The sequence below is a fragment of the Callionymus lyra genome, chromosome 19 (genome assembly GCF_982586985.1).
Source record: "Callionymus lyra chromosome 19, fCalLyr1.hap1.1, whole genome shotgun sequence".
NCBI lineage: Eukaryota > Metazoa > Chordata > Actinopteri > Syngnathiformes > Callionymidae > Callionymus > Callionymus lyra.
The window spans coordinates 20,762,198-20,777,829 of record NC_141836.1 but is presented as its reverse complement, the minus strand read 5'-3'; the positions used below and the strand labels follow the sequence as shown (position 1 = coordinate 20,777,829).

Genomic DNA, 15,632 nt, shown 5'->3' with positions numbered 1-15,632 from the left:
CAAATTATATTATATTTTGTATATATATATATATATATATTTAGTAGCCATAATAACCAACTAGGTGTGTTCCTGCTAAGAATTAAAACACATGTTTTTCTTCCTACTTACTATTCAAGCGCTATCGAAATGCTACTTCCGGTTAGCCGAGCGTACTCGCCTACATTTAAGCAAAATGTATTTTTTTATATTTTAAATTAGATAATTATGTATACGTGTATAGGTCGGCTGAGATTATTTAGAGATGGACTGGTAAAATATTTTATTTTAAAATCGTAGTCATTTAAACTTTCGCGGGAGTGCGGAAGTGACGTAGCGGAACTACTTTCCACAATCACAACACACCGCTCCCTCTGCGATGTCTCCATCCACGCCTGCACAGTGACTTTACTGGAGAGCCATGCTGCAGCTCAACGACTCCGTGGACCCGGGCAGTCCTGGGGCGGCGGTCTTGCATCCCGCCGACGGCGAGGACGTCGCTATAACCCCCCCGGACCTCGGGGCTCTCGGACACGCCGCGTCATGCTGCCCGCCGCTGCAGACCCTGACGCCGTTCCACGTCCACAACCCCACCATGCAGGCCAAAGTGAGGGACTACTTCGTGTTCCGCGTGAGTCAACGTTGACATTTGTTGATTTAATGGCCGCGAGCGTGTTGTGACGTTGACGTCTTCCAGCCAGGAAACATTGAGCAGGCGGTCAGCGACATCCGCACGGTGGCGCTGCCCTCAGAGGACGGCGAGGTTCTGAGCGTGTGGCTGCTGGCGGAGTGAGTCATTTATTTATTTATTTATTTACTCTCTCAACCTTCATTTCCGGTACAACATCACGTCAGTAAATACATATATAGCAGTTGTGCAAGTGTTTACATGTCCAGGTTATAATCCATGATCTCAAGATTGTTTTCATTAAACCAACTGTCATGTCAGTGAAGATGTTCCTTCTTCCACTGTTTAGTTTAACATTAACATATCTATTGATGGGCTATTTGGGAAATGCCAACATTAAAGATGATGTAATGCTAAGCTTTTTTTTTTGTGTTTGTTTGCACAAATAGTTCATAGTTCACAGGATCTTTTTTGTCAATGAACTCTCAGTTGAAATGTGAGGGTTTGTTGAGTGTTTCAGCGGTTATGGACCAGAGTGTTCCTTTAAGACGAGGACACGATCATCACACCTTCTGTTTCACAATAAGACTGCAGATAGAAGTCCATGATTTTTAATGTAGTAGTACTAATGTAGTAGTAGTTGTAGTAGTAGTAATCTTATACACGGTTTTAATGTGCACGTTACTGTCAGTACATCAGTGTCTGCACATGAGCCTCTCAAAGATTCTCTGGGATGATCCAGGATCTGTCTTTTTTTCCATTGAAAATCTTTATTTAAAAACCATACAGTGTCAAAGGAACCAACAGTGACTTCAAACATAGGTCATGTGACATGTTTTAAATCCCTGTTGGTGTTTGTTTTTACACTTTACGTTTAAGAAAAAAAGATGACATTAAAACATGGCAAACCCTGAAGCGTGTCAAACCACTGTCCACTGCACACCTGAGAGAACAGTAGTGACGTTATCAAGTGCTTGGTGATCCTGGGATGATGGTACTAAAGCTATGACTCATAAACGTCATAGTTATGAGACAGATGAGCGACCCCAGGTGGTAGTTTTAGTTTGCTGCAGTACATTTGGTTGTTTTGTGAGAAATCGCTCTATATTTTTAAGTAGCTCATTCAATTGTTTGTTTTTTGTATGATTACTTTTGAAAACAATTCTAATATGTATTTAAACTTTTTATTTTAATAAATCCCTTATTTTGTCGTACTATACTAATTAGAAATACAGTTTTACACACAAAAAAAAACTATGGTAAATGTTACTTTTAATTAATTCCACACATGAGCAGTAGTACATTTTATTTACATACAAGGAAAACATGGCAAATAAGTAAGAAAATGATCAAAAAAATGATAAAATAAATGAAACTCTTCTGTGGTAGCTAATGTCAAGACAAGTTGTATTTATAAACAACATTAGCAATGTTCACAGTCTCTGAGGGAATTTAAATTTAAAGATATAAGATTAAAAAATGTACTCGACGTCACCTAATTAATCAGCCATTGATCTTGTTTTTCATTTGTATAACTTTAAGGTTAAGGTCATTTGGAAACGATAAGAAGAAAAACTACGTTAAAGTTTTGTTACATCATTAATGTGCAAGTTGGTTTCTTTATGAAAATACTATTGATTGTTGTAGTTGGGCAAACCCGCCACCAGGTGTCGCTGTGTTTGTATCGTCATGTGCATAACGTTCTTTGAACTACAGAAATACATAATGTTTTCATTGGAGGTTGTTTTGCAGATTTTGACTTAAGTAGTTTATCAACAAACATTTTATACAGTCTAGTGTATGTTTTTTTGTCACTTTTGTCAATAAATATCCAAATAAATAACTTCTTATTTACAGTATACATTTAAAAAAAAAATCGTTTATTTACAGTGGTATGAAACAGTTTGGGCACATTTGTACATTTTCATGATTTTCCTTTATAAATCATTGGTTGTTTGGAAACAAAAATCCATTTAAATATATCTTATAGGAGACAAACACAGTGATATTTGAGAAGTGAAATAAAGTTTATATGATTTACAGATTATTATTTATATTATATTATATTATATTATTATATTATTTATAGTAATATTATTATTACAGATTTTGCAAGAATTATTAAAACAAAATTAGGCATGTGCATAAATTTAGTCATCACAAAAGAAAAATTACTCAATATTTTGTGCATCCTCCTCCTTCAGAAATAACAGCCTCTAAATGCTTCCTATAGCTTCCAATTAGGGTCTGGATTCTGGTGGAAGGTATTTTGGACCATTCTTCTTTACAGATCCTCCCCAGTTCAGTCAGGTTTGATGGTTTCCGAGCATGGACCGCCCCCTTTAAATCCCACCATAAATGTTCAATAATATTCAGGTCTAGGGACTGAGATGGCCATTACAAAACGTTGTACTTGTTCCTCTGCATGAACGCCTTAGTAGATCTTGAGCAGTGTTTAGGATCATTGTCTTGTTGAAAGATCCAGCCCCGGCGCAACTTCAACTTTGTTACTGATTCCTGGACATTGTTCTCCAGAATCTGCTGATATTGAGAGGAATCCATGCGCCCCTCAACTTTAACAAGATTCCCCGTCACTGCACTGGCCACACAGCATAATGGAACCACCACCAAATTTTACTGTAGGCAGCAAGTTCTTTTCTTGGAATGCTGTGTTCTTTTTCCGCCATGAATAACGCCCCTGGTTATGCCCAAATAACTCTATTTTAGTTTCATCAGTCCAAGGCACCTTATTCCAAAATGAAGCTGGCTTGTCCAAATGTTCTTACCTCAAGCGACCTCGTTTGTGGCGTGTGCAGAGAAAAGGCTTTCTCCGCATTACTCTTCCATAAAGCATCTCCTTGTGTAAAGTGCGCTGAATAGTTGAACGATGCACAGTGACATCATCTGCAGCAAGTTGATGTTGCAGGTCTTTGGAGCTGGTCTGTGGGTTGACTGTGACTCTTCTCACCATCCTGCGCCTCTGTTTATCTGAGATTTTCCTTGGTCTGCCACTCCGGGCCTTAACTAGAACTGTGCATGTGGTCTTCCATTTCCTCAAAATGTTCCTCACAGTTGAAACTGAGAGCTTAAATCTCTGAGATAGCTTTCTATATTCTTCCCCTAAACCAGGGGTCGGGAACCTTTTTGACTAAGAGAGCCATGAAAGCAAAATATTTGGAAATTTATTTCAGTGAGAGACCTATAAATAATATTCAGATGTAAGAATCTGTGCTTGACACGAATTCAAGCCCTTTTCCTTTGTTCATCAAAATCAACAAAGAATTCAGACGGGTTCATCCCTTTCCATGCCTCCATTTCAATATGTCGATCATATTTAAATGAAGCACAAGACTAAAATTTCTCCATTTCTGTGATCATGAAAAAACAAAAACAAATGAAAACATGAATTCAAACTAACAGTTTATATTTGTTAATTTTAAACATGTCTGATATGAATCACACAAGTGGATTAATTAAATTTCAGATGAAGTTTAACGAGAATAAAACTGTTCATCAGTAACTTCACATCATCATCGCTTTGTCTGATCGTCTCTGACGTCATTAGAATGTGTGTCTCACCTGCACCTGTTTAACGTGTTTGTGTTTCTGCGTATTCTTATTACATTCGTGAGATAAAGGTAATTTACAAATAGTCATCATGTGATGGTGTATTAATACAAGTGTGTTTTAAGGACACGATCACAAAAGGAAAACCAGCATTTGTTGCGCTTTCATTGAAACCTGCAGCTTAACTTTGATGGACCTGACGTCATGTTTCTGTGACTCTCGTAGAGAAGACCTGAAGCGATCAAACGCGCATTATTTTGTTCGATATATTATTTAAAAAAAACAAGCTTATAATTCTAAATCGTTTTTCTGAATTGCGTAAAATGACTGTCGCACGTTTTGCTCTTTTTATTCTCGATACATATGATCTTTTCCGTGCGTTCAGTGGAAGAGGCGGGAGCTCTGATTGGCTGCTGTGCATGTCAATCAAATGTTAAACCAATCGGCGCAATAACCATTTGATTAATATGCACAGCAGCCAATCAGAGCTCTCTTTACTATTTTCTTATATCATATTTTATTAAATCACGCGATCTACTCGCAACAGCTTCGTCGATCGCGATCGACGTATTGTCCACCCCTGAAACAAGTGATAATATTTTATGTTTTATCTGAAAAGCCGAAATCTGCGAGCCAGATGCAATCATCAAAAGAGCCACACCTGGCTCGCGAGCCATAGGTTCCCGACCCCTGCCCTAAACCATGATGTTGAACAATCATTGTTTTCAGGTCATTTGAGAGTTGTTTTGAGGCTCCCATGTTGCCACTCTTCAGGGAAGATGCAAAGAGGAGAAACGCTTACAATTGGCCTCCTTAAATACCCTTTCTCATGATTGGACTCACCTGTGTATGGAGGTCAAGGGTCACTGAGGTTACCAAACAGACTTTGAGTTCCAAAAATTAGTGCTAAAGGTATTAAAATCAATAAGATATAAGGGTGCCTAAATTTATGCACATGCTTAATTTTGTTTAAATAATTCTTGCACACTTTCTGTAAATCATATAAACTTTATTTCAATTCTCAAATATCACTGTGTTTGTCTCCTATAAGATATATTTAACTGGATTTTTTTTATCCAAACAACCAATGATTTATAAAGGAAAATCATGAAAATGTACAGGGGTGCCCAAACTTTCTATACCACTGTATTCATAAGTAAGTAGGTAATTTTTATTTGTATAGCGTTTTTCTAGACCAGGGTCACAAAGCGCTTAATCAAAACAATACTCAATAAAGTATATACTTTAAAGATCAAGATAAAACTGATAACACAACAGGAGTTCCAGAAAATCAAGGAAAAGCCTGAACAAATAAAAACACCTTAAGATGTTTCTTAAAGGAGTCAGTAGATCCATCAAGCGCAAAGAGAGAAGAAGATCGTTCCAAAGCTTTGGAGCAACAGCCTGAAAAGATTTCTCTCCTCTGGTCCTGAGCCGTGTGCGTGGAACCATCAGTAGATTCTGATCCACAGACCTCAATTAAATCAATGTATGTATGCATAATGCAGTGTAACAGGCATTCTCACCTTATTGCCAGTGCTACACATGATTAGTAAATAAAAATAATGAAATAAAATAATATGCAATAAAATAAAACAAAATTACACACATTGTCAAACCAAAGATGTCTTTACTAAATAAAGAAGCCACGGATGAGCAAGTGCAGTTAGTGATGGGATTTAAGTAGATACATTCAAAACGAATCCTTGGCCATTCATTTGTTTTAATTAATACAAATATAAAAATAGGTTAGGGCTCTGTAGAACGGTGTCAACTGGACCTTGTGTTGGCTCGTCAGTGCATGTAACACTGCCATCTACTGGCTGTCATGTGACTTGCTAGAGTAATTTGTTTTTGATTTTGAGAACGTCTCAAATCCGCCATAGATGTTAGCGGTGAACGTTTCACGAATATAATTTTTAGTTTTCTAAATGAAAAAGAGATGAGACCAAAAAAAATGTGCAAACCATTGACTTATTGATCTGATCCAGCCTTACACCCCAGCTCGGTCTCTGAGGTCTGTGGATCAGAATCTACTTATGGTTCCACGCACACGGCTCAGGACCAGAGGAGAGAAATCTTTTCAGGCTGTTGCTCCTAAGCTTTGGAACAATCTTCCTCTCTCTTTGCGCTTGATGGATCTACTGACTCCTTTAAGAAACATCTTAAGACGTTTCTATTTGTTCAGGCTTTTCCTTGAATTTCTCGAACTTGTTGTTCTCGGTGTTGTCTTGATCTTTGAAGTATGTACTGTTTTGAGTATTGTTTTGATTGTTAAAGCGCTTTGTGACCCTGGTCTCGAAAAGCGCTATATAAATAAATATTACTTACTTACTTACTTATTAGTAGATCATCCTAAGCATTGAGAATTAAGGGGACAAAAATACGAACATACAGGAAACACATTTTTGTACCTCACTGAAAATGTTTGCTGGATCCTTGGAGATTTAAAAGTCACTTTTTTAAACGTCTTTTTCTTCGAAGAAATATTTTAACGAATTTTCCTTTTGTAGTACTGTGAGATGTCCGCCAGAGGCCGCCATTCAGTGTAGTGAGGCGTCAAACGTTTGAAGGTGTAATTGGAATTAGCCATTAATTGCTGGTCTTGCAGAGTGGACCACTGGAACAATGAGAAGGAGCGACTGGTGCTGATCACAGAGCGGTGAGTGGTTCCTCGTGGCGACCGTGGGCAGCTCCGTGTGACCCTCGTCTGTGTGTCCAGGTCTCTGCTGGTCTGCAAGTATGACTTCATCAACCTGGTGTGTCAGCAGGTGGTCCGGATCTGTCTCAACGCTGTGGACACCATCTCAGTGGGAGAGTTTGAGTTCCCGCCCAAGTCTCTGAACAAGTGAGTCAAGATCTTACACAGAACACATCCGGTCACAGACCAGACGTTTGTCTTGTAGGAGGGAGGGTTCCGGCGTCAGAGTGCAGTGGGACAAGAAGCCCAGAGCTTCATTCTTGAACCGTTGGAACCCCTGGTCCACCGACATGCCCTACTGCACCTTCACACAGCATCCCATGGCCTGTGCGGACGAGAAGGTGGCGTCTCTGTGCCAGGTGAGTGAACGTCCACTCCGGCGTCGCTGCTCCTGACTCCTGTGCTCGGACAGATGGAGAACTTCCAGGCCCAGCTGGTGCAGGCGGTGAAGAGGGCTCACAAGGACCAGCCCATTCCTGGCCGAGCCAACGGAGTCTTGATCCTGGAGAAGCCTCTGCTCATAGAGACCTACCTGGGCATCATGTCCTTCATCAACAACGAGGCCAAGCTTGGCTACTCAATGACTCGAGGCAAGATTGGGTTTTAAGGACTGAGGTAAACTGCACGCCCCCTGGTGGACGGTGTGAACAAGTTGTGAGGTTATTTTTGTATATAAATGTTTTATGGAGCATGAGTTGAAGTTGTGCTGTGAGCTGCTAATAAATCACCGTGACTAAGAAAAAATACTTTATTCAATATCACAAATTTATGTACACTGACTTCTCTACTGGTGCTCCGAGTCCACGTAGCACAAGCACAGCTGCTCCTTCCCCAGCAGCACCAGAGACGCTCCACTGCAGTGCCACACCAGCGACTGGACCTGTAGTTTTCCTGCAGACATGTTGTTTAATCCTGTGTCTCAAGTGCTGGAGCTGCTGGTTCCTTACCTTCATGAGGAACTCCCACTGACACGCAGCCTGCAGGAGACCACAGGTGCAGCCTGGAGTCTCCTGTGCTGATGGCCAGACGGGGGCGCCGAGGATCCCACTGGAAGCAGCGCACGTTGGAAGTGTGGTCCAGTACTGCTCGCAGGTTCATCCTGTTCATGTCCCACACCCACACAGCTGTGGGCATGTTGTCTGCTCATGGAAACACTCATCATCACAGGTCATGTTGCAGGACGACTTCTCTACCATTTCTGGTGGCCAGGAAGTGACTGTCGGAGCTGAAAGCCATAGAAGAAATTCCAATCTTGGGATTAGCTCGGTCAGTGTCCGGCTTGATGGTGGAGATGAGGACCGGTTGTGTGCAGACTTCATCTGCAGGAGAGCAGAGTGAGGATCGAGTGTGTCGGGCAGTGAAGGGACTCACATTTGGACTGAGGGTTGACGAGGCTGGTGACGTGCAGAGGAAGATCCTTGTTGACGGACGCTTGTGTCACCAGTTCCTTGTAGACCGTCTGAAAGCGAGAGATGAGAAAAGTGTCGTCTTTGAAAGACGTTCAGTCACTAACCTTGCAGTGGTTGATGCTGCTGGGATGATCCAACTGGGCCACCTTCTGCCAAGTGATGTGATTCAAGATGCGGACCTGCAATGAGTGACATGACCTTGAGCGACGCAGCAAATGATTCCTGTTTGAGTTGAACAGTTGATAGAACCTTCTCGTCGTAGCTGCCGAGGGCCAGGAACTGACTGCTGGGGCTCCATGTGACCGACTTAATCCCCAGTGACCACTCGTAGGCAATAAAGGTGGACAACAGCCGGCCGTCCAGAGAGTACAGCAGAACTTTGTACTGGAGAACAAGTTCAAAAGCTAATGCACTCCATTACTGCTACCAGCTCCTCAAAGAATCTGACAGTTCAAAGATGAGCTTGATGCCCTTTAATTATGGCTTTAAATTACGATCAGACCAAACATCAACAAGGTTGTTAACTCACTTTGAAAATTGGTCAATTCTAGATCTTAGTAGCAATTTTATTAAATGATGTACAACATTTTATAGAGTAATAATTACTCTTGTACTGCGTTACAGCAAACTTTGCCCAACACTTGGTAAATAAGGCCGTCGTCCGAGTCTCACCTCCAGGCAGCTGTCCCAGACCGCCAGAACACAACCATTAGGAGACCATTCCAGCCCAGACAGATCCTGCGTTTCTGTTTCAAAATGCTGCACGAGGAAAAAAGATTATTTTAAAAGGTTTCATTGCGACAGTGAGGCCTGGTCTCACCCGCAGCAGATGCCAGCCGTCGCAGACAAATATGCTGACGAAGTCTTTACAGTCGCGACGTTCGGCCAAGGCCAAGTAGCTGCCGTCTCTGCTGAAATCAACACCTGGAGGAGAGCAAATACTTCAACCATGGTCAAACCCAGCATCATACTTGACATTTGTGTAGACATTCGTCAGCACGACTTTGAGAAATGCATTTAAAAAGCCAGACAATCATTCTTCAGAGCCGCTGACAGGCCTGTTATGAAGAGCACGCGCCTGCACCGACAGCTGTCACAAGGTAAAGAACAGCATGTAGCTCACTGGTGTTGTCCTCACATACTCCTGTGGTCATCAGAGATGCTGATGCTCACCTTTCTGACAAGCTTTAGGATACTTGATGAAGGACACAGCTTTGGTGCAGAGGGACCAGACGGTGATTCTTAACTGTCAAAGAAACAAAACTGCTGTCAGTTGTTGATTATAAGACAATTTGAGTCGTGTTAGAAACCATTAAATGAAGATGTGGTCAAAATGTAACAGCAGACAAGTTGGTACGAGTGACAAATTAACAGCAGCAGAGCAACTCGTCTCATAAAAGTGTGGAGGATAAGTGTGTGACCACAAGTGGAGGCGACACGCGGGCCTCGCGTGCTAATGCTCGCTCCAGACACTTGCTGCTGGGAGATTGACGCCAATAAAGACAACTGCTTCAAGTGTGTCACAAGTGTTGATGTTTAAAGTTGGATTTAACAACGTCGACTTGGATCAATAAAAACCTGCTGCACGATTCTAAAAATGTTTTCAGCTCTACGAGGTCTGGAAGTTACACTTGAACCCCAGCTATGTTGGACAAGCTTTTCATCATCATGTCCACACGGACATCTGAACCTGGTCAACTATGCTGAAATGTTGGTCGTACCGTTTGGCCAGAACTGAGTACACACCTCACTTCATGTTTCCTGGACATCCCTCTCAGACAGGGTCACCGTGGCAACAGACAACCTTGCTAAAAACACAGACATGGATGGATCTCACAGTGGCAGCAGAAGTTTGGCTGTGATGACATGTCAAACACATGTTGCAGCATAAACAAATAAGAGTGTGAGTGCAGAGACTTTATGACTGTAAAAGTGAATCAAAATGTCCATCATCCGCTCCTGCTGTGCCACGACGAGCAAGTGCATCTAATGCCATGTAGGTCTTTCTGTCAGCAGGAGATTAGACTGTAGGCATTCCACATAGAAACCATCGCAACCCAATATAGCCCAATTCTCCTGTTACAGCCTCATGATTCTACCAAGGAATCGGATCCTCCGAGTCCACACGTACTGGACCATTGTCCCGGGCAGCTGTTTACGAGTGCGATCTCGACCAGTGGAGTTTATACCAAACAATGTTTACAAGGCTCCGGCGAGACTGGCCATGAACGCTGAATCTAATCCGATACTCAACAATCTAAAAACCATTACTGAGCTGTCCTTGGATGAAATACTTCAAATGCGGTCCGTCTCCTCACTGCTGGTCAAATTGTGTCACAGCCTGATTTAAACACTTAGAATGTAAATCTGAGCTGCATGAAGTCTCAACACGGCAAGAGTACCAGCAGCATCTCAACAACAAGCAAACAGAGTTGTAAATTAAACGATCTAAACTGTGATATAGCAGGAAACGCTGCCAGCTAAGCAGTTCCACAAACAGAGGCCCGAGTTCACACCACAGGCAGCTGTCTCTAAACAAGTTATTATAGCTGGCTGTTTATGACGGAGATGAAATCTAACTCCAACACAAACCACCGTCTGGCACAGCCTTAATGAAACCCTGTGAAGGGTTGAAATAAAGTTCATCTTTAAAGGGATATTCACCCAAAATTCAAACTTCACTCATATTCAACTCACCCTCATGTCGACTAAGGGTTGGGATTATTTGAATCCCTGTAGTTTGGAAGTTACAGGCAGATATGTTTGTCTATACGTCGGTCACGAATGTGGCTCGGTCCTAACTTAGTCCTTGTCCAAAGAAAAACACTTAAAAACTGTAATGAGATATTGATCCGAAAAAAAAAGTCTATATTTAAGTGTGTTTGTAGCTGAAGTTCTTAATGTCTCAGTCAATCTCACTGGGGGGGATCCGTGAAATGAATTCCTGGGTTCTTTCGCTCCAAACAAGCTTAAAATAAATTATTATTTCGGGAAAATGTCTAATGTCTGTCTGTAATGTCCTTCTAAAGTCCAGAGTTATTTGGATTTTTAGTCCAACGTCTAACATATGAACACACATTTCTGCCAGTAACTTCCAAAAGACACAGATTACTTAAAAAAAGTAATCCTAACCCTTAGTTGACATGAGGATGAGTAGAAAAGGAGTTACTTTAACTTTGGGTGAACAACCCCTTAATAAAACTTTTGTGTCCACTTCCTTCTCTGGGTAGTTCTGCAAAACCATTTTTCGCCAAATGTCAATTTGATTAAAACAATGCAAAAGCCAGAAAAAAACTCACTAATGTGTTTTTCTCACCATCATTTTAATGTCAACTGGGAAGCAAGGCGATATTTCCACATTGCCAAAGAGTAAAGCGAAGACTGGGGCACCCTGCTGGGTTTGAACCCGACTCCAGGAATCATCTGACAGGTGTGGAGGCCAAACACAACTGTGTCTGGTTGGCAGGGTGCAGAGAGTGCAAGTGTCTGTGGCATTCATGCCTTGTCTGGATCTTCTAAAATAAATTAATAGGAATCGCTGCATCAGCACTGTCCTTCAAGAGGGGCCCCCTTACAACATTATAAATTAAAATGTTACACCGATCCATAGTTGGAGTAAATAATTCAATTGCATGAATGTTGAGCAGTGAGTCAAGACGCTTGTATGACAAGATGCTAACAGGAGCTATGAAGTCAGTCAGAACACAGCAGTGAGGGGGTGTTCAAGGAAGGCTCTGGTGTCTGGCTATTTTCAGGTTCCCCTCCTTTGCAGGCCAGCAACAGTTGAAGCCAGACAAGCGTATGCATAGTTTCAGTGCGCATGAATGCACGTACCAACTTAACACTTACATGGAACTCAGTGGTGTTGAGAATGTGACGTCCATCTGGACTCCATCGCGAAGCCACCAGTCCTATAGAGCCCTCATCAATCTTGCAGTGCCAGTCAGGTTGTTCAAGAGACCACACCTCGAACCAGGAGAAGAGAGGGAGAAGGATAAACACAGGAGCCACCACTGATTACTTCCCATCAGCACACGCTTTCAAGAGATTTCAACCGCGAAAACACTTTGGCGACAGAAATCATGAAGGACTGGAGATGGATCCCACTTCAGAGGTAACACACCTGACTACACTTGGTACATCACTACGGCTGAACGGCTTGGGATAAATATCCAATTGCGATTTATTTGACCAATATTGCAATCGAGTAAGCTATTTTAGTCTTTTAGTCTGACTACGTTAGAATCCACTTACACTCATTCCTTGTCGACCAGGCCTGCATATATTGATGAAATGAATTCATTACATAATTTGATTTAAATTAAATCTCAACTTTTGAGTAGTAAAAATATTTTCTTTATATGAATAACAGCACAACACTGAAACTGGATAATATGAAAAAATAAAAACGAATCTCCAAAAGTCAAATTGACTCACCACTAAAATATGTTAACATTTAGATCACCAGTCATTAACAAGACTGAAATTAAAGTGCAAAGAAACATGAACAAAGTGTGAATTCTGTGTTGTCAGATTTATAATTGTGAAAAGAGCATCTGGAATCTTTTAATTATTCATCAAACAGCATGTCAAATGCTTTATTTTTCCAGCATGTGTTGCTTTAATTAAGGTTGTTAAACAAACATATTTATGTAAAGTTATATTGGCGACTTTGAGAGGACATGAAACATACCTGTACTAGTCCTCTCTTGAACATGGCACAGAGGATGAACAGCGAGTCAGAGGACCACTCCATGTGAGAAATCTGGTCCAGACATGTGTAAAGATGAACAATTTGCAGGCTGTCCAGATCCCGCACCACCAACCTGTACTGCACACAGGTCGCCTGAGAAAGACACAGAGGACCAATTAATCTGTGACAATTCCAGGGGTTGCTTCTTTTTTTTTAAACTTTAAAATACGCTCTAGCTCGTGTCTAAAGTTGCTATATTAACCGTGTTTAAGTAGAACGGCGACTACTGTGCTGTGAGAGTCCTGGCTGACGGTCCCTGCCATTGTGCGTCTTTATTATATTATACACAATACAACATTTAAAACAACATCAAAATCATCAAGTCATCACGTGTCCACATTAAAGACTATTGAAATTAAAATGTAATATATTTTAGACTTAAGGATCCGTGGAAGACCTGTAAAAGGTAAATAACAGTATTTATGCACATGCAAGTGACAAAGTAAGATAGCAACAGCCGAAAGCTTCGACATTTCAGGCCTCATTGTATGTTAGAAAAAAATAAAGATTTCTTACCAAGTATTTCCCATCTGGGGAGAGTTTACAAAGTTGGTTGGTCACTTTGAAGAATTCGGAGAAGTTCATCTTGCTGCTTCTGAGGAAAGAAGCTCATCATAAATTTACGTGGACTCATTGCTCAAGATTCACATAGTTGTGTGTGTTTTAAAGAGGTATATTTTAATATCTACTCTTATGTACATAAACATTAATGCAGGGAAAAGTCGTTTGGTAAAATAAAAGTGTGTAACTGAAGTGTCGGTGTAAGGCAAACGTCAACAGGTGACAGGTAAACATCGTAACTACATAAAAATACCAGTTTAATCATTAATAATATTCGCTACATCTCAGATTGTTTATCGTATTGATGTATTAGCAAACAAACTGTCGAAAAACTAAGCAGCTTAGACAAAAGTTAGCACTTGAGGCTAGTAGCAACTTAGCAAGTAGTTTACTACCTTCGTCACCGTCTCCAAAGACAGTAGTTCGGCTCCATTTGTTGTCGAGACACTACAGCGCTCGGATTTGGTTTGGAAACATTGTATTCGCCGCTTTTATTCAAAACTAAAACGCTTTTCTGTGGACAAACAGAACGACTGTTCGAGAGACAACTAAATGACGGCGTCCGCACAGCTGTCCAATCAGCGTAATCCGCCGGCTGCATCATGGGAATTGTAGTTAAACGGATGTAAGTTTCAACTGTGTGTTGTATTTTCGTGTTGTCATTTAATTTCTACACTATTTCGGTTTATTCTTATTCGATATTACAAACTCCCAAACATGAGCACACTCATACCCAGAGACAGTTCATGGTACAGAATGTTTTTTTGTTATAGTTGGAGGAAAACTGGAAGGCCCGTATACTGTATTAATAGTATACTGTATTACATCACTGACGGTTTAAAGGTTTGAGAAAAAGCAAGCATAACTTCCAATTTACCAAAAATATATTTTTTTACAACATTGATTTTGATATAATATGGAAAAATAAAAAATGTTATTTCATTTAAAACTAAAGGTGCCTCGGAGTGAGTGTAAAAGCAGAGCAACACTGCATACGACAGTCACATAATAAGTGATGGACGGACAGAGGCGCAGACGGACAGATCGTGAGTGACAGGTTTCCCGCTACAGTGCGTCCAAACCGCGCTGCGCCACCCTTGCTCCTGCCGCCTCCTCCTCCGGCTCCTCCAAACTGAGAGCTCACTTGCCCTGACAACATGCAAATCTGCCTCTTATCTCGCACTTAAAGTCAATCATCTCCAGCGTCTGTTATCCAAGCCTCGTTGGGGTCGATTTATTTATTTATTTATTTTTAACTTTCGTGTTGCTCTTCAGTTTCAATATTTTTTATGGAGACTCTTTTCTTTGGCATGTTCCTCAATAAACAGTCTGGATCTCACTGTACCTTAATAACTGGACTGCTGGACTTGGATAATAAGAAGGTATGTCCGTTTCATTGACCTTTAAATCCTCGTCAGGAAATACTTTCATTTTGTGGAGAAATGAGAAGAGTACTCGAAATGACGGTCCAGGTGAAAATTAACCTGGAAATGTACTGGTTATGATAGTTCTGACTTTACAGCTGACAATAACAGACGGAAAATGTCTTTATTCTATATAAAAACATCACATATGAATGGTTATCACCTCCTATTAATTGGTTCTATGTTGTGATCCATTGTCTTCCAATGTTGTTTAAGTGTTTGACATCTGATGACTATGACGCTATAAGGAGATACGAAGGCATCCTCAACAATTTTATAATTAATTTTCACTCAACTGGGACGTTTTTATCTATAAAGACACATTTCTCATGGGACAAAAATATGCTTTGTGCATATGTGTCTGTGTTTCCATGGGTGCTGTAACCTGGCAGTGTGACAGACAACAGGTGTACAGAGAAACATAACAAAGCCTGAGTAAGAAAGAACTAAAATCACATCACATCACTATAAACGTCCGTCAATGTTCTATCAAGTGCTCATATTATTATACGTATTATAGCAACACAATAGGAAGCACATAATAGAAATACAATATATTTTCACAACCATCCCAATGACAGAGATTCTTAGATAACTTAATCACAATTCG

The 15,632-nt window shown here is 40.8% G+C and overlaps 2 protein-coding genes across 3 annotated transcripts; one reads left to right on the top strand and one right to left on the bottom strand.

The window, feature by feature from the left end:
- The first annotated feature begins 335 nt into the window (after positions 1-335).
- Positions 336-7,613, top strand: tprg1l (tumor protein p63 regulated 1-like). The gene is made up of 6 exons (XM_087782172.1): positions 336-610; positions 677-768; positions 6,786-6,836; positions 6,897-7,022; positions 7,081-7,234; positions 7,288-7,613. Exons 1-6 carry the CDS (start codon positions 401-403, stop codon positions 7,480-7,482), a joined length of 828 nt encoding a protein of 275 aa, XP_087638298.1. The 5' UTR covers positions 336-400; the 3' UTR covers positions 7,483-7,613.
- Positions 7,560-14,167, bottom strand: wrap73 (WD repeat containing, antisense to TP73). Of its 2 annotated transcripts, none has more exons than XM_087782165.1 (13): positions 13,994-14,167; positions 13,554-13,632; positions 12,978-13,130; positions 12,134-12,250; positions 9,458-9,530; positions 9,105-9,208; positions 8,957-9,043; positions 8,534-8,668; positions 8,389-8,463; positions 8,247-8,334; positions 8,069-8,194; positions 7,823-8,014; positions 7,560-7,766 (listed from the first exon to the last, which is right to left on the bottom strand). In XM_087782165.1, the coding sequence occupies exons 2-13, from the start codon at positions 13,620-13,622 to the stop codon at positions 7,660-7,662; spliced, it is 1,326 nt and encodes a 441-aa protein (XP_087638291.1). In that variant the 5' UTR covers positions 13,623-13,632; positions 13,994-14,167; the 3' UTR covers positions 7,560-7,659. The 2 variants fall into 2 exon arrangements, with proteins under 2 accessions (XP_087638291.1, XP_087638292.1); XM_087782166.1 differs by lacking the exon at positions 13,994-14,167 and having other exon boundaries at positions 12,978-13,049; positions 13,111-13,130.
- Between the last annotated feature and the right edge of the window lie 1,465 nt (positions 14,168-15,632).

Coding starts and splice junctions, on each gene's coding strand:
- wrap73 (XM_087782165.1), bottom strand. CDS start 13,622: ATGAACTTCTCCGAATTCTTCAAAGTGACCAACCAACTTTGTAAACTC. Junction 9,209..9,457: donor TCCTAAAGCTTGTCAGAAAG/GTGAGCATCAGC, acceptor GCTCTCCTCCAG/GTGTTGATTTCAGCAGAGAC. Junction 7,767..7,822: donor AGTGGGAGTTCCTCATGAAG/GTAAGGAACCAG, acceptor ACATGTCTGCAG/GAAAACTACAGGTCCAGTCG.
- tprg1l (XM_087782172.1), top strand. CDS start 401: ATGCTGCAGCTCAACGACTCCGTGGACCCGGGCAGTCCTGGGGCGGCG. Junction 611..676: donor GGGACTACTTCGTGTTCCGC/GTGAGTCAACGT, acceptor GACGTCTTCCAG/CCAGGAAACATTGAGCAGGC. Junction 6,837..6,896: donor CTGGTGCTGATCACAGAGCG/GTGAGTGGTTCC, acceptor CTGTGTGTCCAG/GTCTCTGCTGGTCTGCAAGT.